The sequence below is a fragment of the Camelina sativa genome, chromosome 11 (assembly GCF_000633955.1).
Source record: "Camelina sativa cultivar DH55 chromosome 11, Cs, whole genome shotgun sequence".
Taxonomy (NCBI): domain Eukaryota; kingdom Viridiplantae; phylum Streptophyta; class Magnoliopsida; order Brassicales; family Brassicaceae; genus Camelina; species Camelina sativa.
This window is the reverse complement of record NC_025695.1, coordinates 11206995-11229731: the sequence shown is the minus strand read 5'-3', so window position 1 is coordinate 11229731 and position 22737 is coordinate 11206995. Positions and strand designations below refer to the sequence as shown.

The 22737-nt window shown below is 34.2% G+C and overlaps 3 protein-coding genes across 4 annotated transcripts; all 3 read left to right on the top strand.

Annotated features, from left to right (window-relative positions):
- On the top strand, window positions 2988–3760 carry LOC104722877. Its single transcript, XM_010441130.2, has one exon. It carries the CDS (start codon window positions 3137–3139, stop codon window positions 3599–3601), a length of 465 nt encoding a protein of 154 aa, XP_010439432.1. The 5' UTR covers window positions 2988–3136; the 3' UTR covers window positions 3602–3760.
- LOC104722876 (CRIB domain-containing protein RIC11-like) lies at window positions 5813–7849 on the top strand. The gene is made up of 5 exons (XM_010441129.1): window positions 5813–6077; window positions 6449–6603; window positions 6939–7036; window positions 7234–7336; window positions 7432–7849. Exons 2-5 carry the CDS (start codon window positions 6546–6548, stop codon window positions 7656–7658), a joined length of 486 nt encoding a protein of 161 aa, XP_010439431.1. The 5' UTR covers window positions 5813–6077; window positions 6449–6545; the 3' UTR covers window positions 7659–7849.
- LOC104722875 (homeobox-leucine zipper protein MERISTEM L1) lies at window positions 16829–22364 on the top strand. 2 transcript variants are annotated; one of them, XM_010441128.1, is made up of 12 exons: window positions 16829–17146; window positions 17806–17868; window positions 18510–18884; window positions 18981–19098; window positions 19305–19961; window positions 20041–20142; window positions 20258–20458; window positions 20546–20720; window positions 20870–21141; window positions 21223–21318; window positions 21418–21874; window positions 21958–22364. In XM_010441128.1, exons 3-11 carry the CDS (start codon window positions 18652–18654, stop codon window positions 21859–21861), a joined length of 2298 nt encoding a protein of 765 aa, XP_010439430.1. In that variant the 5' UTR covers window positions 16829–17146; window positions 17806–17868; window positions 18510–18651; the 3' UTR covers window positions 21862–21874; window positions 21958–22364. The 2 variants fall into 2 exon arrangements, with proteins under 2 accessions (XP_010439430.1, XP_010439429.1); XM_010441127.2 differs by lacking the exon at window positions 17806–17868 and having other exon boundaries at window positions 16861–17146.

Sequence of the window (22737 nt, the reverse complement as noted above, 5' to 3'; positions counted from 1 at the left end):
ACATATAGCTATATTGATCTATTTTCTCATTTTCTGTTTGTTGATAGATAAATTGTTTGATTGATACTTCTATTTACTTTGTGTGATTATAGGGTTCCAATATTCAGGTGCGAATTAAATAAGAACATGTGAAAACTGTTGGGAGGTTTGTGACCAAAGGACATTCGAAATCATCAAAAATTGTGTTTTGCACCAAGGTAATAACTTTATAACCTTGGAATTTATCATTTGATTTCTAATGTGTTTTGTCTAATTGGTGTTAGACTATCTAATGATGTTAAGCTGTTTTCTAAAAAAATTCTGAAAATTTTCCATTACAGGTGGACGGTGCAATTCACAAATAAATAAGAAGACAATCTTGATAAAACTTATCCTTTTTCTTAGAATGAATGTTGAACTTATCCTTTTTCTAGATTATTTTGTCTATGTCTTTTTTGTTTACATAGTTTCACTTATAACTTCATCCTTAATCTGTCAAAAGCATAGTAAATATGTTATTCTACTTAAATATTGTTTATTTGGTTTTATAAGTTCACATGTCTAACACATAATAAAATTATTTAATATTTTCTTTTATTTTATCATCACTGTTTTACAATAGAAAAACTAAGTAATCTTATTGTCTTTTCAATAAGGGAGAAAATATATTAGAAATTTCATGATTTAAAATCAAAGAACCTCATATCTTTTATGCATAGACCCTTTTACATGCATGAAGATTTTAGTCATCAATTTTCCTGTAAAATGTTTGAAAGCGAAAAAAAAGAGAAACGCAAGTATATTCGTAGTCGAGAAACTATGTGCACAATTAAATGGTACACATCAAAAGTTCAAAACTATATGTCCCGATATGTAGAGACCAAGTCTATTGACGTCAAAAGATTGAGCATTTGTTAAACCAGATAATTGTTAACACTTGGGTTTAATTTAAGTAAACCAACAAATTCATTTCTTTTTTGATTTGGGGTTTAATGTCTGTTAAACAAAAACAGCTTCAGAGACAAAGAAGTATAATCATGACTGTCTTTAGATTAGTTTGGACCACACTAGGAAGAATAGAAAGAGAAAAAAATTGATATTAACGCTAACACCAACGCTATTAACGACATAACTATTGAGGATTAGAGTTTAAATTATTTAAAGCTTAGAATTATATTTAAAACTCTAAAGAAACACAACACATGTTTTGGAGTGGAAGAAATTATTGTAAGACAATCTACATATCTTTTTCGAGATAGAAGAACTCGAGACCTCTTAATATCGAATTGTTTTTTTTTGTTAAAAAAAACAAAAAAAAAAGTTTAGTTTAGTGTTCGAAACTCGAAATTATACATTGTTATGTTTTTTTGACTACGGCTGGGCAATATAAAACCAAACAACCGACCGATCTGAACCTAAAAACCTAAACCGTATCCAAACCAAGATTCCTATAATAACCGAATGGTTAGGAAATCCTCGATTCAAACTTAACCAAATCAGTAATCAAACGGTTAACCGAAATCTGCAAAAATAAAGATATTAGATATTTGTACCCTGTCTAAGTAAAGAACCATGGCATATATGTTTAGAATAACCATTAATAATATCTATAATACCAAAAGCTATAAATTATATAAATTCAAAAATAATATTTCATCAGTTTCACAAAAAAGTGTTATTTTAGAAAAAAAAATTGTTTCACAAAGAATGTGGGATTAATTATTTCTACACTCAAAAAAATCAAAAACTTTACGTAATTAATATCTCCAAATGTTGTTAGTTTGTAAAAGTTAAATACTCTTGCACAATGAAACTAATTTCAATTTTCTTTCTATTTTTCCTTTTTTATATTATTACTTTTTGTATTTTTTGGTTTTACTCGGTTAACTTGGGTTAGTTACGGTTATCTATTATCTGAACCGGAAATTTATTAAATACATGAATGGTTATTATATTACTATATTCAAACTAATCCAAACTGAATGGTTAACTAAATACTCATGTCTAAATTTTTTTACTCTTAATACGAGTATTTCTATTAAAAATACAAGGACATAGGTAATTGTTGCTAATCAAAGAACATGTTAAAGTCCCAACAGAAATTGATTTTATATTCATGTCTTCAATTCAATTCGAGTATGTGAACATACTATTTACTCATGTCGATTTCACATAAGGAATTTACTTTTGGGTCAAAAAGATTTTCATATATGTGGATCTAACGTGTTAAGGTTGATTCTTTTTACATCTCTATTTAGGTTATCCGGTTCATGATGTTTAATCATTTTGGCAGATTTTTATCTAGTTTGATTGTTTATAATTTTGATAGAAATTTAACTGATTAATTTGGTTCACAAATTTTACGTATTTAACTGAATAATTTGGTTCACAAGTCATCAAGATTTGTCATCATGTCAGTCCGAGTTTCATGTGAAATTATTCTTAGTTCAAAAAATTCACAAACCGGATTGAAATCAAACCAATATAAATTTGAGTTATAAATACTAAACTAAATAAATATATGTATAAATATAACCCCGCATGTATGTGCGAGTCCGAACCTAGTAAGTATTTACAAAAGTCACTTCATTCTTCAATCCATATAAAATTTCTCCATAGTCCTCATTTCAATATAACTTTGTAACGTATTGACTAAACTTAATAGGTAGAAAACGCCCTTTTGTGTATGATGTTTGTGTTTATCGACTAACAAAATAATTCTGTTTAATTTGACAGAAAAAAAAAACATGAATATCGTTTAAAATGTTAAAACCTTTTGGACAAAAAATTGTCCAAACCCAAGGGTTTATATTACGTAAATTTTTCCTTCAATTGACAAAGCTATTTCTTCTTCATTAAGAGTTGGTGACTTGGTATCTTCTTGGACAATTTTCCCACTAAAGTTGTTAACTTTTTATCATCACTTTTGTTAACCTATCAACAACATATCGGTGATACTCCGTGATAACATAATTGAAAAAACACACAAACAAACTACTACTACTAACGACTATGGTTTATGGACCACAACAACAACCTCGTGTCGAAACGGTGTCGTTTGGATTTAATCACATCACATAAAGCTAACTCTCACTAACTTAACAAGAAGTCAAGAACCAAAAATCAAGAAAATTCTCTCTCTCTCTCTCTCTCTTACATGGCTCTTCTCTCAAACCGCGTTAGATCTTCCTCTTCATCGATCTCCACCTTCACTATAACACTCCTCTTTATCTTCGCCGGAAACTCACTCGCCGGGGAACTACGGCCTTCAGATCATGGCCTACAGTATCAATCCAGCTCACCACCGACAGAATCTAACTCACCGCCAGACAAAATGAACTCCTTCTTCGGAGATTCACATTCTTCTTCTTCTTCTCCTCCTCCTTCTCACTCTCAGCTCCTCCCTAAAGCTACGGCGGCGGACGGCGGAGACGATGATTCTTGGTGGAGAGACGGAGCTGGGAACAGACGTGATCACGTGATGAGGCACGTGTTTCTTGCGGCGAGTATCATCTGTGGTGTCTCCGGCGTTGCGCTTCTTGTGGTTTTCACTTTGGTTTACTTCTTTAGGTATCGGAAACATAATAATCATTCGGACTTACCTAGTTACGATTCAAAGTAACCAAATTCAATTTTGTTTATTATTCTTCTTAGATTTAGATTGTTTTATATGTGGTCTATTTACATTGTGTAAATTGATTGTTTCGTGAGTAAATATATATATATTTTGTAGCACTTTGCTTTATTTCTACGACTTTTTAGTTGCGCTAGAGCACTGTTACACCCACATACTATTATTATTCTCTACTTGTTGTTGCCAAAAAGACAAGAAAGTATAAAGGCGACGAATTATTATATTTTGTGATTATCAGGACTTGTGAGGCTTCGCTCGACTTGTGTCAGTTTGTCTAAAACTAAACGATTGAAAAAGGCGAAAAAGATTTTAAGTAATATTAATTGTTAGTTGATGTGTTCTTTTTTTTTTTCTTTTTTTTTTTGGACAAACGTTTGTTGATGTGTTCATTTAAATAACTTTAACTTTATGGAAATGGAAGCTTCGTGCCAAAAAACAAATAGCATTATAATTGGCAGTCTTGTATACGTAATCGTTTGTTGATTTCGTTGCTAAACTGATGCGATCATTACTATATTATATCCTAACTAACTTTTTCATTAATCAAATAAGTTTTAAGTTGAAATATTTGAGTCTCAAGATATACACTTTCTACGGCTATTGTTTTATCGCATTCAAATTAAACAATCACACTAGCTAGTCCATGAACCATATCTTTCACTGTCACATTATATTAAAGTAAAACAAACGGCCCATAGTAGTTGAAGAATAATATTTTAGTATGTATATAGCAATTGAAATGGACATTTCATGATATAATTTTTAATATATATATATATATAGCAATTGAATTGGACATTTCATGATATAATTTTTAGTATATATATAGCAATTGAAATGGACATTTCATTATATAATTTGTAGTATACTCCCGCAAGGCCGCAACAAATCAATTTACTTTTATCTTTTTTCTTAACGAGCAAAAACTAATCTAGTATAATGTTATAGTATCCTAATTAGCTCTGATGTAGTATGTACATACTACATACTACATACTACATACGCATACGTTTGATTTAAGTGGTGAGCCTTAAACGTATGATACTATTTGATTCGGTGGGAGCATTAAATTAATTAGATGCGCCAGTTTTTATATTTTCTCCTAACAATGGGACCCATATATCCGATCAGATGATTTTTCCAGTCAAATTACTTATCTTATTGTCTAGCCCTTGTTCGTTGTTACAGATTCATGTCGTATCCCCCTTGATTTGCATTTTGTAACTACTATCTAAATTACGATTATTTAACATTAAAATCTTCGTCTCATGAATGTTATATTTATTTATTTATCTCATAATGCTTTTGACTCGCTATTTCTGAATAAACCAATAGACCGTTTCGCTAGAATTGTCGGACATATCACCACTTTCACCGTACAAATACGTAGAAAAAGAAAAAAAAACAGTAGCCTCTTGCATTTGTATATTTACCTCTCAAGGTTGCATATCGCTTCTATTGTTTTCTGTAAATTGCTAATTGTTAGATATTTTTTTTGTTACTAAATAGTAAATACAGCTGCCTTTCTACAAGTATAAAATTGTATTACTCTCATAGTATATACAGCTAACAAAAATTAGAATTGTCGAGGAATCGAAGAAAGGTAAAACGCAAAACGCGTGGGTTGAAAAAATCTGTCGAAGTTGCATTGTTTAATTCAATATGCAATTGTAGTATAAATAGTTCAATATATGCAAAAAAAAAAAATGCATGCATTAGACAGTTGTCTTTGTCTACCATTGATTATTATAGTGCGGTAAATCCTAGACTCTCTAAAAAATAAAACTTAATTAGGTTATTCTTAGGAACTTTAGCTACTAGCAGATATATATATACAATACACTACTATTTGGAACAATAAATAATTTATTAAACATCTCATTTTAAATATTAGTATCTCATTTGTAGGATGGAAACAATGATCATGTACACAATATATATTAATTATGATTCTAGTCGATAACATAGTAAAATGAAATAACATAAATAGCGATTTGGTAAAAATTCTATAAAATTTAAAAATCTGTAAGTTTTGTAATGTTTTATATACATAGTACAACTAAAGCAATATTTATCTTTTTTCTGAAACATTCTTAAAATAAACTAAGAAAAATTAGTTTCTTTATAGTTGGAGAAATTATATATTAATATATATGATTGTATACTACAAGTAGTGTCATGGTTCCCCACTCTCTTCTCTCTTTGCCCGATCAAGCCATACTTCTTCTTCCTTCACTCGTCTTCACCATCATTATTCTCTAAATTTGGCCAAATCTTGTTATTCTCGTGTTGTTTGTATGCAAAATCATAAGTTTGCTTAGTGAGAACTTTACACGCAAATGCTTTGTTAGTATTAATCGAGAGGCTTCTCCATCAAATGAAAGAAGAGCTTTATCTCATATTAGTCCCACGAGGATCCTTAACATTAATACCAACAAGCGAGCGCCTCTGTAAGAATATCCAGGTACTGTTATCTTAATGAAAACTCCCTTTTATATATTCACTACAAATAATAAATAATCATCATTAAATACACAAATACCATGGGATTACGACTAGGTAACTTTGAGAGTTATAATTAATTTTGTGGCAGAGGTGAAAATGATTCTTAACTTTAACAGTATGGTTATGATGAGATTGGGTCATAGATTGTTGAAGTTTGAATGCTCATAAATGATTGCACTAATCTACTTCCATGAGATAAACCATCACATCCATATATATCCTTCCATTTTTGTTCCTTCTATACGTGTTTCCTAAATTTTCTTATACTCTTTAACTAATGATTTGTGGTTAATTTTTTTTTTTTTTTTTGTTACCTTACTTTTGTAATAGATAAGGAATAGTGCTCTGTGTTGAGATTGTTACAATAATAAACTTTCATAAACATTTTGGAGTTGGTTTGTGCTTCTCTCTCCATCAACATTCAACAATGGCAATGAAGATGAAGGGCATCTACAAAAGCTTCAAATCCATCTCTCAAATGTTTGGTATAACTTTTACCATAATTTAGCTGCATCTAATCTGATTAAGCTACATTATATAATCTATCAAACTTTCTCGCAACTTTATACCGATATTGTAAGTTCTATACATGAAATAACAATATACGAATTAATCTTGTAATATAAAAGTATAAATTCAGTATATTCAACTATACCCCCACGCAAAAGCAATTTTGAATTTTCGGTCCATTATTTAGCCACTATGGTCCATGTTATTGATTTAAAAGAGCATTCAATTATCTTAAAGATGTCTTCTGTGATTAATATTGCATTAACAGCAATTAAATGATGGAGCGAAAACAATTATTTTTGGTCAACAGTTGTGAAAGAAAGAGATCTAGAAATTGGGCACCCAACAGAAGTAAAACATGTGGCCCATGTTGGTTGGGAGGGCTCCTCTGGCAGTGCTCCTGGTTGGGTAAGCTCTCTCTCCCCCTCTCTTTGATGTCCCAAAACATTCTTAAATGTACTTTATTTTACTCCTTATTTTACTTATCAAGCCTTCAACCATACTCTTAGGAGTATGTTATGAACTCTTAACGTTTATTTGAAATACTATATACCACCAAATGATGATGTTTATTTCAAAATTTAATTGTTTCCGGGGGAGTATAGATGAGTGACTTTAAGGCAGGAGCAGAGCTGTTATCTCCAAGAGCATCATCTTTTGGACATGCACGACATTCAAATTCTTTCTTCACACCTTCTGCTTCCAGTGGTAATTTTAATCGTTAAATTTAAATTAATGGTGTATAAACAGTTTTAATTAGATTTAGATATCTAATGGAACTTTTTGCTTTGGCTAAATTATAGATTTTGATGAGGGCTCAAGCCAACAAACTATACCGGATAGGATAAGAGATGTACCTCCAATTCCAGTAGGTTTATCCAAGATTCACACTAAGAGCAAGAATAGAAGAAAGAAACCATCTTCGACATCATCACCAAGATCCAAACCATCTCCAAAATCTTCTAGATCAATGGGTTTATCCAAATCTTCGCATAAATCAATGATATCTCGGTTAAACTCTAATGCATAACTAGAGTGCACTGAGAAATACAACGAAAAAGAGCGTTTGCCAAATATTTTTGCGTAAGGAACTTTTTTTTTTGTAGTGATTTTCTTTTTGTTCAAAGCGTCTGTTTTCGTAGTTCTCATATTTGAAAAACTATATGTACATTAATGTAGAAAGACGTAAAACATAAAAAAAGGAGAGAAATATTTTTTTTTTTTTGTAGTCTATATCAACCTATTTAATTTTAACTATTTCTGTTATAATCATGATTTGGACTTTGCATATACTTCATCAAGAACAGTTGAGGCTGAGGCTGAGGCTGAGGCCCGTTACTCAAATCTTTTTGAAAGTACAGAAAAGAGTGGGACAAAATTGTATATATATGATTAGTTAGTTGTTGACAAAAAGATCATGCATTTTTTTTTTTTTTGGACAACCGACAAAAAGATAATGCATATGATGAGTTTTGTCATCATTTTAGTACGTCACATACATAATTCTGAGCTTAACAATCCTTGTATGAATGATTCGATGTCGCCATACGACTTTTCTAGAGTTTGGTTAGTTTTATAGAGCTTAACAATCCGTAGATGATTAGTTTTCTCATCTACAACTAACTTTATGTGCATTGTAAAAAGAAAGAATATAAACATTTAGTTTACGCATATTACTAATTTTTTGACCAACTTTTTACATGTTAGGAGGTTTTAGCAAATCGTGTTATTATAAAGTTTAACATAAAAGTAGAAATTGATTTCAATAATAATCAAACTAGAGGCACAAGTAGACTACATATTTCACAAATTGTAAAGCAAGTAAAACATTCTTATCCAGGTTATAATCTCTTGCAAGTAATCTTATGTTAGCATTTAGCTTTCGGAATTAAAAGTAACCAATCTTAATATAAGCTTTTAGCTTTCATCACAACTAACCATTATAGTTAAAAGAAAGTTGTGATTTCGAAAATAAAGCTTAGTTTCTCATTTGACATATTAAACTTTGATTATAAAGTGTACCCATTTTTTATAAACCTTATCAAAGAAAAAAAACAAGAACAAAACGATACATAGTTTTCTAAAATGTGCTAATATTCAGAAACTGATACATGATACATTTGTCTGAAACTTCGTTTCAAATTACTGAAAATAATCATTCACTGGACCAAAAATAAAGAAATATTTTTGTACTGTATAATAGAATTTCTGAATTTGGATTTTGGAGTTCTAAAATTAAACGAAAACAAAAACAAATTTGAAGACATTAAATGAGTTAGTTGGTAGGCAGAAGTCACTCTTTCCCACTAGCTATTATTAGTAGGAAACGTCCCCACAACTCCAAGGCGTTTCAGCTCCTTTAATTTACTAAATTACCCTCCTCATTTCTATTAAATCATCCCTCTACAGCAATGCACATCCTGTCGTTTCTTTCTAGACGAAGTGAACTACATGCTGTTTTCTGACAATGTATAACGATACGTTGTCGTTCGGGACTCGTATTACAAAATTACAAGTGATGAATTAATCTATGTATACTATAGCTAGATTAGATATATAGGAACGTAATGGAACAACTACGCATTGGAAAATATTTATGTATATAATTTAACTAGACGTATAAATATTTTGATAAATAATTTATGTTTATTGATCCCCACCTACGTCTACGTGAGTTTTTAACAATGATTATTAAGCTATACATAGGGTGTATCAGTTCTGAAACTGTTTAAAATACTTTAATCAACTTCTAATTAACAACTTCAAGCGGGGAATCACAAAGTGGTGCATAATAAACTCAATGAATAAATTAATATCATACGATCAGCATAGTTAACGGAATAAGTTAATTACTCCGTCATCCATACTAAGTTAATATTAAATCCAAATCAAACTTAAAAAAAAATTAGAAAAAGGGCAAATTATATCTGAAAATTCACGAGGAAGACGACAAATGCAAGGAAAACAGCTATTAATCTTAATAGATATTGAAATAATCATGATTGGATGATGAATCACTACATACTAGTATTTATCACATTAATAGTGGACATAAATTTGCATATATGTGTAATGTACCTCTCCACACATAAGATATGAGTTTTGTATTAAACCTTCTTTTATGGGTCAACAGCTAAGCACAATTTAATCACAGAGATCATTTCATTTATTAATTATTACAAGTCAAATAATTTAATCTAATACGTACTTGTTTCGAATATATAAATTTGGCCATTTTTATCACCTGTCGAAAATCAAATTCTAAAACAAAATTTTATCACCATTTTTCAAAAACAAATGATGAGTGTCAACCAAAAGAGCTACTGTCTTATCAGGAACTTGTGAACAAATTTTCAACCTTTCCCAAATAAGACGAGTGTCAACCAACTTTTTCCAACCAAGAGATATTAGGTTGCTGCTACACAACACACATACTTAATAGCCATTGCATATTTATGCATATGCAATGCAGGGTCGTGCGTCAGAAAAGAAACATATGACCCCCAACTTATTTAATATATTGGGAGCTCTATTTGACTATTTCATATACTAGAAAATAACAATTTAAATTAACGTTAAGTTTTGTTTAAAATAAAATTTTGTTTTACGAAACAAGCTTATGCTTTTTCGCAATGATTTTTTTAAAAAAAAATTTTAGTGTGTGTTTACATTGATTAGTAGGGTTCCGTTTTTTATATGTATATAAATATACCACGTATCAGGTACAATACATGAATATGAACATAATTGTAAAAGTGAATCTTGTCGTTTTCTTGTTGATGACTATTATCTATAGAGTCTCTGTTGTATATAGAGTTTTTGTAAATTGGTAGAATATAAACCAGTAGTACATAGAGTTGGTTTAGTTTAATCTAGTGGCTTTGGTTTAGGCCTTATGTTTATATATAAACCCACAATTGTATATTTTGATCAATTAATGGGAATGAGATTAATAACTAATATGGTATCAGAGCAATTTTAATCTCAATCTCTATCTCTTCAGCTTTCGTTGGTCGGAATCTCACCGGTATCTTGCCGGATCTTTTCTTGATCTTTCTCTCCTCTCTCCTCTTCAATCTCCCGTCAGAATCTGTGTCTTCTGTATGCTATCTCAGTCTCTTATCCTTTGATCGGAGCTGTTTTAGGGTTCAATGGGGAAACGGAACTGCAAATCGAAATATCGCACTCAAGCTGCAGATTCACCTACATCCGGCACACCTGTGTCACATCTTGCGTCTCGATCTGTTTCGGGGATGGTGAATCAAGCTCCAGATCTCATCGATCGAGCACCAGTTCGTCGATCTCTCACTATTCCTTCTCACGATGCCTTCCAGGTATCTGATTCACTGGATAATATTCACTCACCGTATCATTTGCATAGTTCTGATCATCCTGGTTTAGTCTTAGTTTCGGAACCTCTTGATGGTAACAACTATAACGTTTGGTATGTTGCTATGGTCACAAGTCTTGAAGCTAAGAATAAATTAGGATTTCTCGATGAATCTATTGCAAAGCCTGATGAATATGATCCCTATTTCAAAATCTGGTGTCGCTGTAATTCTATGGTGAAGTCGTGGTTGTTGAACAGTGTTTCTAAGAAGATCTATGCCAGCATTCTCTACATCAAACATTCATCTGACATCTGGAAAGATCTTCACACTCGCTTTCACAAGTCAAACCTCCCTCGCCTCTACAAGTTGCGTCATCAGCTTCACTCTCTCCATCAGGGTAGTCTCGATCTCTCCTCTTATCATACTCAGACTCAAACCTTGTGGGAGGAACTTTCTAACATTCAAGTTGCTCCACACACTGTTGAGGATCTTCTTGCTGAAAAGGAGACGAATCGAGTGATTGACTTCTTAATGGGGCTTAATGAGAGCTATGAAAACATCCGGAGCCGTATTTTGATGAAGAAGACCCTTCCTTCTCTTTCTGAGATCTACAATATGCTCGATCAGGATGACAGTCAGAAGACAGCTCATGTTCCTGTTGCTACTAATCTGCAGTCTTCTGCCTTTCAAGTCTCTCAACCTCCCTCGTCCAGTGTTGGCCCTAGTAGCTCTGGTTTTCCAAGGAAGGAACGACCTTATTGCACCTTTTGTGGTCGAGTTGGTCATGTAGTGGAAAAGTGTTTCAAGAAGCATGGTTATCCCACTAGCTACAAACCGAATCAACGTCCTGAGAAGCCTGCTCTCGTCGCAAATGTTGCTCTTGATGACTCCCCTGCTTCTGTTGATCCGGTAACTGATTTCACACCAACTCAAATTCAGCAGATGATGTCTTTCCTCGCCAGTAAGCTTCAGCCCCCTATCACTGCACCCACTCCAGAAGTCCACTCCGTCTCAGCATCTTCTGATCCTCCTTCTTCTTCCTCTGGTCCAATTCCCGGTAACATTCATCCCTCTATCCTTTGTTCTTTTACTGGGGTTGGTACACCTTATATCTGTTCTCTTGATGACAATCTCCCTGCAATCAATGCTTGGGTTATTGATTCAGGTGCTACCAATCATATCTATCATGAAAAATCTTCTTTCCTTTCCTTAAAACCTATGGCTAATATTGTTAATCTTCCTAATGGAATTCATGTGAGTATTGTTGGGATAGGAACTATACACTTGGGTAGAAATTTGATTCTTCATGATGTTTTATACATCCCTCAATTCAAGTTCAATCTTCTTAGTGTTAGTGCCTTAACCAATGTCATGGGGTGTCGGGTTTGGTTTGACAAACTCTCTTGTGCCATACAGGATCCTACTCGGGAATTAACGATTGGCATGGGTAGACAGGTGGCTAACCTTTACTTCTTGGATATAGAGTCTCTTTCTTGTCCAAGTACTTCTCTCTCGGTTGTTGCTGCAGTATCAAATCCTGAGTTGTGGCACAAGCGTTTAGGACATCTCTCTATGTCTAAGCTTCCCTCTTTACATAATCTTTTATCTCTTGACAAAACTAAAATTGATACTCATTATCATTGTAAAGTTTGTCATCTTTCTAAACAAAAACATTTACCCTTTACTTCTCATAATAAGCTTAGTGAAAACCCTTTTGATTTGGTGCATATTGATACTTGGGGTCCCTTCTCTGTTCCTACTCATGATGGCTTTCGATACTTTCTCACAATTGTTGATGATTGCTCTAGGGCTACTTGGGTTTATTTACTTAAGACCAAGTCGGATGTCCTCCAAGTATTTTCATCTTTCATTAATATGGTAGAAACTCAGTTTCAATCTAAAGTTAAGGGGGTTAGATCTGACAATGCTCCGGAATTAAACTTCACTTCTTTCTATCAATCTAAAGGCATTGTTGCCTATCACTCTTGTCCTGAAACTCCACAACAAAATTCTGTTGTGGAACGCAAACACCAACATCTTCTTAACGTTGCTCGTTCTCTCTTGTTTCAATCTCATGTTCCTCTTCCTTATTGGGGTGACTGCATTCTCACTACAGTTCATCTCATTAATCGCACTCCTGCAAAAATTATAGCTAATCGCACTCCTTTTGAAGTTTTAACAAAGAAGATCCCAGATTACTCAGAATTAAAAGTCTTTGGCTGTCTCTGTTATGCTTCTACTACTCCCAAGAACAGACATAAATTCGATCCTAGAGCTCGTGCTTGTGCCTTTCTAGGATATCCTAGTGGTTACAAAGGGTACAAACTTCTTGATATTGAAGCAAATACTATTTTTGTCTCTCGACATGTAGTATTTCATGAAGAGCTCTTTCCTTTTGTTGGGTCTGAGAATTCTCAGGATACTTCCTTATATTTTCCTGATCAGTCACCAACACTTCCTGTGGTTCATCGTTCTTCGGTTGTGGATTCTTCTGCATCTCCAACGTCTATAGAGATTCAACATTCTGTTGATCCTATATGTGATGTTTCTGAACCTTTCGTTCAAGCATCCCACAGGAAGACCAAAAAGCCTGCTTATCTTGAAGACTACTACTGTCATTCAGTGGAGTCTTCAACCATTCATCAACTTTCTCAATTTCTTTCTTATGCTAAGCTCTCTCCTCTTTACCTATCTTTTTTAGTTGCCATTGACAAAGAAAGAGAACCCACCTGTTATGCTGAGGCGAAGGAACTTCTGGTTTGGTGTGGTGCTATGGATGATGAAGTCACTGCTTTGGAAGACACCGGGACCTGGACGATATGCACTCTTCCTCCTGATAAAACTCCTATTGGTTGCAAATGGGTTTTTAAAGTCAAGTTTAACTCTGATGGTAGTATCGAAAGATACAAAGCTCGTTTGGTTGCCAAAGGGTACACACAAAAGGAGGGTATCGATTTCAATGAGACATTCTCTCCAGTTGTCAAATTGACTTCCGTAAAATTCATTCTGGCTTTATCTGCGATCCATAGTTTTTCTCTCACTCAGTTGGACATTTCCAATGCTTTTTTGAATGGTGATCTTGATGAGGAGATTTATATGCGGCTTCCTCCTGGATATGCTGATCGTAAGGGGGACACTCTGCCTCCTAATGTCGTGTGTAAGCTTCAAAAGTCCTTATATGGTCTTAAGCAGGCCTCTCGCCAATGGTTCTTAAAGTTTTCCTCGACTTTGCTTGGTTTTGGTTTCACTCAAACGTATGCCGATCACACATGTTTCCTGAAACTCACTGATAGTCTTTTCTTATGTGTTTTGGTATACGTTGATGACATCATTATTTGCAGTAACAATGATGCTGAGGTTGATCTCTTGAAAACTCAGCTCAAGTCCTTTTTCAAACTTCGTGATTTGGGTCCATTGAAGTACTTTCTCGGTTTGGAGATTGCCCGATCATCCGAAGGTATTCACATTGGTCAGCGTAAGTATGCGCTTGACCTTCTTGATGAGACATGACTACTTGGCTGCAAACCGTCTCCTATTCCTATGGAGCCTAATGTTGTTTTCTCTTCGACAACTGGTGGTGACTTTGTTGATGTTGGAGCCTATAGACGCCTCATTGGTCGCTTAATGTACCTGCAAATTACGAGACCTCACATTACCTTCGCGGTCAACAAGCTCAGTCAATTTTCTCAAGCTCCTCGCAAAGCTCATTTGCAGGCTGTTTACAAGATTCTTCACTACATCAATGGCACCGTTGGTCAAGGGTTATTCTATTCTTCCAGGTCAGAACGTCAGTTTCAAATGTTTGCTGATGCTTCTTATTCATCTTGCAAAGATACTAGTCGTTCTGTTTCTGGTTTCTGTTTGTTTCTAGGCACCTCTCTGATTTCTTGAAAATCTAAGAAACAAAAGGTTGTTTCCAAGAGTTCTGCGGAGGCTGAATATCGCAGCATGTCAAAAGCAACGGATGAGTTGGTTTGGATCACTAATTTTCTCAAGGAGTTGAAGATACCTCTTGCTAAGCCTACCATGCTCTTCTGTGACAATACTGCTGCTATTCACATCGCGACAAACCCTGTCTTCCACGAACGCACCAAACATATTGAAAACGATTGCCACAGTGTTTGTGAACGCCTTGTTGCAGGTTTGTTCCAACTTTTTCATATCAGGACTGGTCTTCAACTTGCTGATCCGCTTACTAAAGCATTATATCCTGCTCAATTCCATCAGTTGGTTGGTAAGATGGGTCTACTCAATATTTTCGTCCCATCTTGAGGAGGACTATTATCTATAGAGTCTCTGTTGTATATAGAGTTTTTGTAAACTAGTAGAGTATAAACCAGTAGTAAATAGAGTTTGTTTAGTTTAATCTAGTGGCTTTGGTTCAGGCCTTATGTTTGTATATAAACCCACAATTGTATATTTTGATCAATTAATGGGAATGAGATTAATAACTAATAATGACATATATATATATATATATAGATATATTTTTTTTTTTGGTCAAAATGACATATATATATATATAGTACTATATGCAAAGCATAGCTTAATCCAATACCACACCACATAACACGTCAGGCAATATCCAATTATAACCGTATTGTATGTGTATGCATATGTATGTTACATGCACAAATGTCTGAATCAGTCAGTGTACGTATATGTGTCAATGTGTGTGATGTAAATCTTAATGTGTGAGCTGTTTTCTTGGACCATGGTCCACAATGGATATTGCTCCCCAACTACATTAGTCAATCGACTGTCCAAATTTTAATTAAGATAATTAATCCAAAACTACCATTAAATATAACTTTGACCTTTTTCTAATTCGTTTTTAGTTCTTATTGGAACTTACGTGGTTTCCATCTCATCCCTTTCTTTTGTTCCTTGATAGTAGGTCCAATCACAAAAGTTATCGCATATCTTGTGTATTTTTGGTAAGAACATATAATTATATAGGCTGGAGTATACATATATATTTTTTCTTTCAATAAGGTAATTTACACCCAATCTGACATCATCCAAAATATGAATAATATATGTTTGACTATAATATTTGAGTCTTTTAGATTTTGATAATTGATCTCATGAATATGAATTAATATTAATCAGTTCAGGATAATAAGCAGAGTGTTGTGGACCATTAATAGCGATGTGGAATTAAAAATCGTGATTAATAATCTTGGAAATTTTTGGATTGCTTAGTTATTATATTATGATGATCGTGGTGTCAGTGTCATGGATTTTGGAACTTTAAATTAATCTCTTAAATTAGCGTCTACCATTTGAATTGTATAGAATCTTACTTTGAGTTTAAATTGCTAAAGTACTTTTATAATGACAGTATAATTAATTAGGACCTAAATGTAGTACTCATACAGTGTGTTCTCATCACCAGTCAACCATCAAAAGAATCTAATACTGATAAATATATACCATGCTGGTATTGGAATAATTAGCTTAAACATTAGGCCATAAATTAGAATTTCATAATGCACATTATTGACTGATACAAATGTATACTAATTGTGAGTATTTAAGCCATACAAAGCATTTATATGTCCATATATATTGGACATGTACATAAGCAATAAATGTGCAGTGCAGTATGCGCAACACACAAAAATCAAACTACTTATTAACCTACTCATATAGATACTTTATACATAATAAAATGATCTATAAGTCTATAACCATGAAATGGTAATATACTCTATTTTCTCAATTTATTCTTGTAATATTGTTACCCTAAGAGAATCCGTGAGGTCAAAGGGAAACAGTGAATTTTTTAAAAATTGATGAATTGCATTTTTTTTTTCTCTCTAGAAGAAAAGAACATATAAGTAGTAGTATGATTTTTTCTCTCACTAAAAGCATTAATGGACCTTTCGAAAATCATAAATGCAATGCACCCTCTCTATGCATTTCGCAATAACTCCTTCTCCTTCTGCCACATCCTCTCCTCACCACCTCTTTCTCTTCTTCCCTTTCTCCTAAGTTCCTCAATTCAATTCACCAAATTCTCCTTTTTTTCTTCTTCTTCTTCTGAATAGTGATCATACTATCTTTCTATAAACCCTTTCAGCTTTCTCAATAATTCTCTGCATCTATCGTCTTCTGCCCTCCGGATCTCCACTAGAAAGAGAACCCGAAGAAACGGAGCTAGGGTTTCATTGTGTGTCCAAAAGTAAGATCTCTCTCTCTCTCTCTCTTATATACATACATGTGTAACTTGTCTTTGTTTCTTTGAGGAATGGGATCTATATTGCATGTTTTAATTTGTTCATAGTAGCCGGATCCGTTTTATATTTTTTTTTCTTCTTTTCATGATACATCTGCATTTTATTTTCAAGTTGTTTTTAAGTTAATAAATGTTTTCTTTTTGTCACGATCTAAAAATAAGCGTTACCAAAAAATTAAACCTCTTTGGAGTTAGAAGTGTAAATTAAAAGGGGGTTTCAGTTTGACGAAATTTTCATGAAGGCCATTGACTTATGTCAACTCTTTAATTAACTCTATATATAATCTACGCATTTTTTAATTAATTAGTTTTTTGGGTTTTTTTCCCTCTATCCATGTAGTACCTTTTTTCAATTAAGTTTTAGTGAAAACGATATTGTTTTCATTACACTAAGACCAAGGTCAATATTACCGCGTGAAAAAGAAAACCTTACTTAAAGATAAAACGTTTTTTCTTGGAATATCTCCATCTCACTGGCTTTTATGTAGAAGAGAGAGGAAACATCATTAAATTCGATCTAAAACTTCAAGATTAAACCAATATTTCAAAAAAAAAAAAAAAGAACAAGAAATCTGTCTAATAGGGTTTCTATTCTTTTGTTTTAGTTATCAACAAGTCGAGTTTGGCTCAACCGAATACTAATATCGATTTGAGGTTCACTCTAAAAAGTAAGTAAAACCAAGTGAATTTTTGTATTTTATGTTAGCTAATAGAAAATTAGGGTTTCCTATAGATCGGCAATCTCGTCATCCGTTTCTTCTTTTGTCTACCTCTGCGTTCTGTTCTCTTGTAGATCCGATGATGTGCTCAGTCTTGTGACTTTCAAGATTGATTCTATCGCTATTGTTTATAGATATTTGCTTAAATTTAGTCTTTAAATTACTTCAATTTCTCTCTAATTTTTCTTCTATATTATTGAACATTATGCTTAATTAAATATTCATCCTAATATTCGTGTCACATTTCTTAATTGAATTTCCCGATAACTTGTATTTTATATGCAACGAGGTTATGTCACGTAGTGGGTGCATTTATATTCATACCCTTTTTGATAAGATGAATACATATACTAATACAAGCGTATAGGTATAAATAACCATCAGAAATAGAGAAAAAGACCAATCTTTTGCTTTTCGGTTACTTATGAAATGTGAAAAAGACCATATAAATATATCTATTAAAGGCAAGTATAGTTTCATAATATACAGAGGATTACTTTCCATAAGCCAAGATTATCTTCCGTTTCTACTTTGATCTTTCCTCTTTTCATATATATAAACATGACCATTTGATCTTTGATTTTGGACAGTGGGAGATACTTGGACTAGAAAGATCGAGATGAATCAACGAAAATGATTTAAATAATCATCTTGAAGATTTGAAGGAAGAACCAAGAGCTTCAAAACCTTCCAAATCAATAGGCATCCATCATCATCATCATCATCATCATCATGTATCATCCAAACATGTTCGAGTCTCATCATCATATGTTCGATATGACCCCGAAAAACTCCGAGAACGATTTGGGTATTACTGGAAGCCAAGAGGATTTCGAGACTAAGTCCGGTGCAGAAGTCACCATGGAGAATCCTTTAGAAGAAGAGCTTCAAGATCCTAATCAGCGTCCCAACAAAAAGAAGCGTTACCACCGTCACACGCAGCGCCAGATTCAAGAGCTTGAGTCGTAAGAAAATATTCCCACTTGAGAATATTGTTAATTAATTAATGTTTTTGGGATTTAGGGTTTATGTTTGTTTGTATGTTTGGTTCTATCTTATAGGTTCTTTAAGGAATGTCCTCATCCAGACGATAAGCAAAGAAAAGAGCTGAGCCGTGAGCTAAGTTTAGAACCACTTCAAGTCAAGTTTTGGTTCCAAAACAAACGCACCCAAATGAAGGTATATATAAGGCTAATGTTGATTATTAACTCATTATATGTTCATTAATTTGATTTATTAGATAATTATCTATGAAGCCTTTCTTAAATACACATGCATAGTTTAGCTAATTTTATTGTATAGCTCCAAGATTAAGGATTTTTTTATTATATATCCTCATTTGATGATGAAATCAAAACAGTAAGAAGAAAATGTGATTTTTATAGGCACAACATGAGAGGCACGAGAACCAGATACTGAAGTCAGAAAATGACAAGCTCCGAGCAGAGAACAATAGGTACAAGGATGCTCTAAGCAACGCAACCTGTCCAAACTGTGGTGGTCCTGCGGCTATAGGAGAAATGTCATTCGATGAACAGCATTTAAGGATCGAAAACGCACGTCTACGCGAAGAGATCGATAGAATCTCAGCCATAGCTGCTAAATACGTAGGGAAGCCACTAATGGCTAACTCCTCACCTTTCCCTCAGCTCACTTCTTCACACCATATTCCCTCTCGCTCGCTTGATCTTGAAGTTGGGAACTTCGGCAATAACAGCAATAGCCAGGCTGGTTTCGTAGGGGAAATGTATGGAACAAGCGACATTTTGAGGTCGGTTTCGATCCCTTCTGAGGCTGATAAGCCTATGATTGTCGAGTTAGCGGTTGCAGCTATGGAGGAGCTTGTGAGAATGGCTCAAACTGGTGATCCCTTGTGGGTTCCAAACGAAAATTCGGTTGAGATTCTGAATGAAGAAGAGTATTTTAGGACGTTCCCTAGAGGAATTGGGCCGAAACCTATGGGTTTGAGATCAGAAGCTTCAAGAGAGTCCACGGTTGTTATCATGAATCATATCAATCTCATTGAGATTCTAATGGATGTGGTATGAATCATGTTTCTTTACCTCTGATCTTTCTAAACTTCAAGAAAGGTTCTAACTTTTGTTGTTCGTTCTCTTATAGAATCAATGGTCTAGTGTGTTCTGCGGGATTGTATCGAGAGCATTGACTCTAGAAGTTCTCTCAACCGGCGTTGCAGGGAATTACAATGGAGCACTACAAGTGGTATGATCCTTTAAAACCTATTTATCTGGTTACTTGCTTTACAAGCTATTATTCCAAACCATATAGTAATCTATTTCTCATGTGTCTGATCTTTGTTTTTTTTGGTATGTAAAAGATGACAGCAGAGTTCCAAGTCCCATCACCACTGGTCCCGACACGTGAGAACTACTTTGTGAGGTACTGTAAACAGCATAGCGATGGGATTTGGGCAGTTGTTGATGTCTCATTGGACAGCTTAAGACCAAGTCCTATCACTAGAAGCAGAAGAAGACCCTCTGGTTGTCTGATTCAAGAATTGCAGAATGGTTATTCCAAGGTAAACTAAGGATCTAAATTGATACTTCAAGAAGTATAAGGTACGGTGTAGAATTTGAGTTGTTTTTTTTTTTGGTTGTTGTTGAAGGTGACATGGGTAGAGCATACTGAGGTAGATGATAGATCGGTTCACAACATGTATAAACCGTTGGTTAATACCGGTTTAGCATTTGGTGCGAAACGTTGGGTGGCTACACTTGACCGTCAATGCGAGCGGCTCGCTAGTTCGATGGCTAGCAACATTCCAGCTGGTGATCTTTCCGGTAAGTTTTACCCTCATATCAGATTACTTTTACCCTCATATCAGATTACTTTTTAAGGGTCATCTTGATCAATTTGTAAGTTATGAGATTAAATCTGAAAAATAGTATTTACTTATTTGGTCCCTTAAATTTTGTGATAATTACGAAAGTGATAACGAGTGCTGAGGGGAGGAAGAGCATGCTGAAACTAGCGGAGAGGATGGTGATGAGCTTCTGTAGCGGAGTCGGCGCGTCGACTGCACACGCCTGGACTACATTGTCCACCACAGGCTCCGACGACGTCCGGGTCATGACCCGTAAGAGCATGGATGATCCAGGAAGACCTCCAGGCATTGTTCTGAGCGCTGCTACTTCTTTCTGGATCCCTGTTGCACCCAAACGAGTGTTTGATTTCCTCAGAGATGAAAACTCAAGAAGCGAGGTAATCATCAAGTCAAAATATTTGTATTCAACTTAGGGTTTCAAAGATCTTTAATTTAGGGTTTTGTGTTCAACTTTATAGTGGGATATACTTTCTAATGGAGGCTTGGTTCAAGAAATGGCTCATATCGCAAATGGTCGTGATCCTGGGAACTCTGTCTCCTTGCTCCGAGTCAATGTTAGTAATGTTCTATAAGTCTTTTAGTAATGTTCTGTAACACATAGTTTGCTTGTTCATAAAGTTACTGAGATTTTGTTTTGTGAAAATAAAAAACAGAGTGGGAACTCAGGGCAGAGCAACATGTTGATCTTACAAGAGAGCTGTACGGACGCATCAGGATCGTATGTTATATATGCACCAGTCGACATAATGGCTATGAACGTGGTTTTAAGCGGTGGTGATCCAGATTATGTCGCTTTGTTACCATCCGGGTTTGCTATCTTGCCTGATGGCTCTGCTAGAATTGGAGGAGGAAGTGCTAGTACCGGTGCTGGAGGAGCCGGAGCTGAAGGAGGAGGAGGGGGAGAAGGAAATAATCTTGAAGTGGTTACTACGACTACAGGGAACAATGGTGGTTCACTGCTCACAGTTGCGTTTCAGATTCTTGTTGACTCTGTTCCAACCGCTAAACTTTCTCTCGGCTCAGTTGCTACAGTCAATAGTCTGATCAAATGCACTGTCGAGCGGATTAAAGCCGCTTTGGCCTGCGAAGGCGCCTGATCGATGTTTTCAGGTAGGCAATATTTCTCTATATTTTCATCTTTATACGGATAATAATCACATCTTCTTGATATGTTTTGGTTTGTGTTTTTGCAGAGTACTATGGGAGTTATAAAGTGAGGTTTAGGAGAGTTTACGGTAATGTTTGTGTTATTTATTTTTTGGGGTTTTTATAGTTCTTCTGAGATTCTCCAAAGGAAGTCAAGAACGCACCTTTCTGCGTTTAATCTCATTTCCGCGTTTGTTTGCGGACGGGCCAAAAAAAACAAGAGGCTTGAGAAAGAAAAGGTAAAGAGGTTCGGGTATTGACTTCTGCTGGAACCAAAAAAAAAACGGTTTGTTGTGTTTGGGCTGGTTTTAGCGTTTTCTCTGTTTATCATTCACTAGCGAACATTTTTAGCGTTTTGAGTCTACTGTCAAAGTTGTATGCTACTACTACTTTGTTATTAAACCACTCTTGTGATACCTGTCATTATATATAATCGATGAAACTGTGTTTATTAGTTTTATTTCTTTTTTCTTTTATCAAAATGTGAGATTCTCTTCTACCTTTTTCACATCTCTTTCAATCTCTTTCAATAACCACCAATAAGAGTCATATTTTAACAAAATAAACAACTGCTTTTTCTTCTTCTATTGAAAAAAAAGGGATGGTTACAAATGATATACTACTAATCAGTATGCAACTTTTGTCCCGTTCTAATAATTCAGAAAGTATCGTTGTCGGTTCTTGCAATCACAAGTCATTTTCTTACGAAGCGACCCATTCACACCCATCAACAAAATCAATTCCATCAACACAAAATATTTTAATTGGTCCTTCAAATCTTTAATACTATTGTATTCTTCTTCCCCGTCAAAATCTTAATTTTCTTC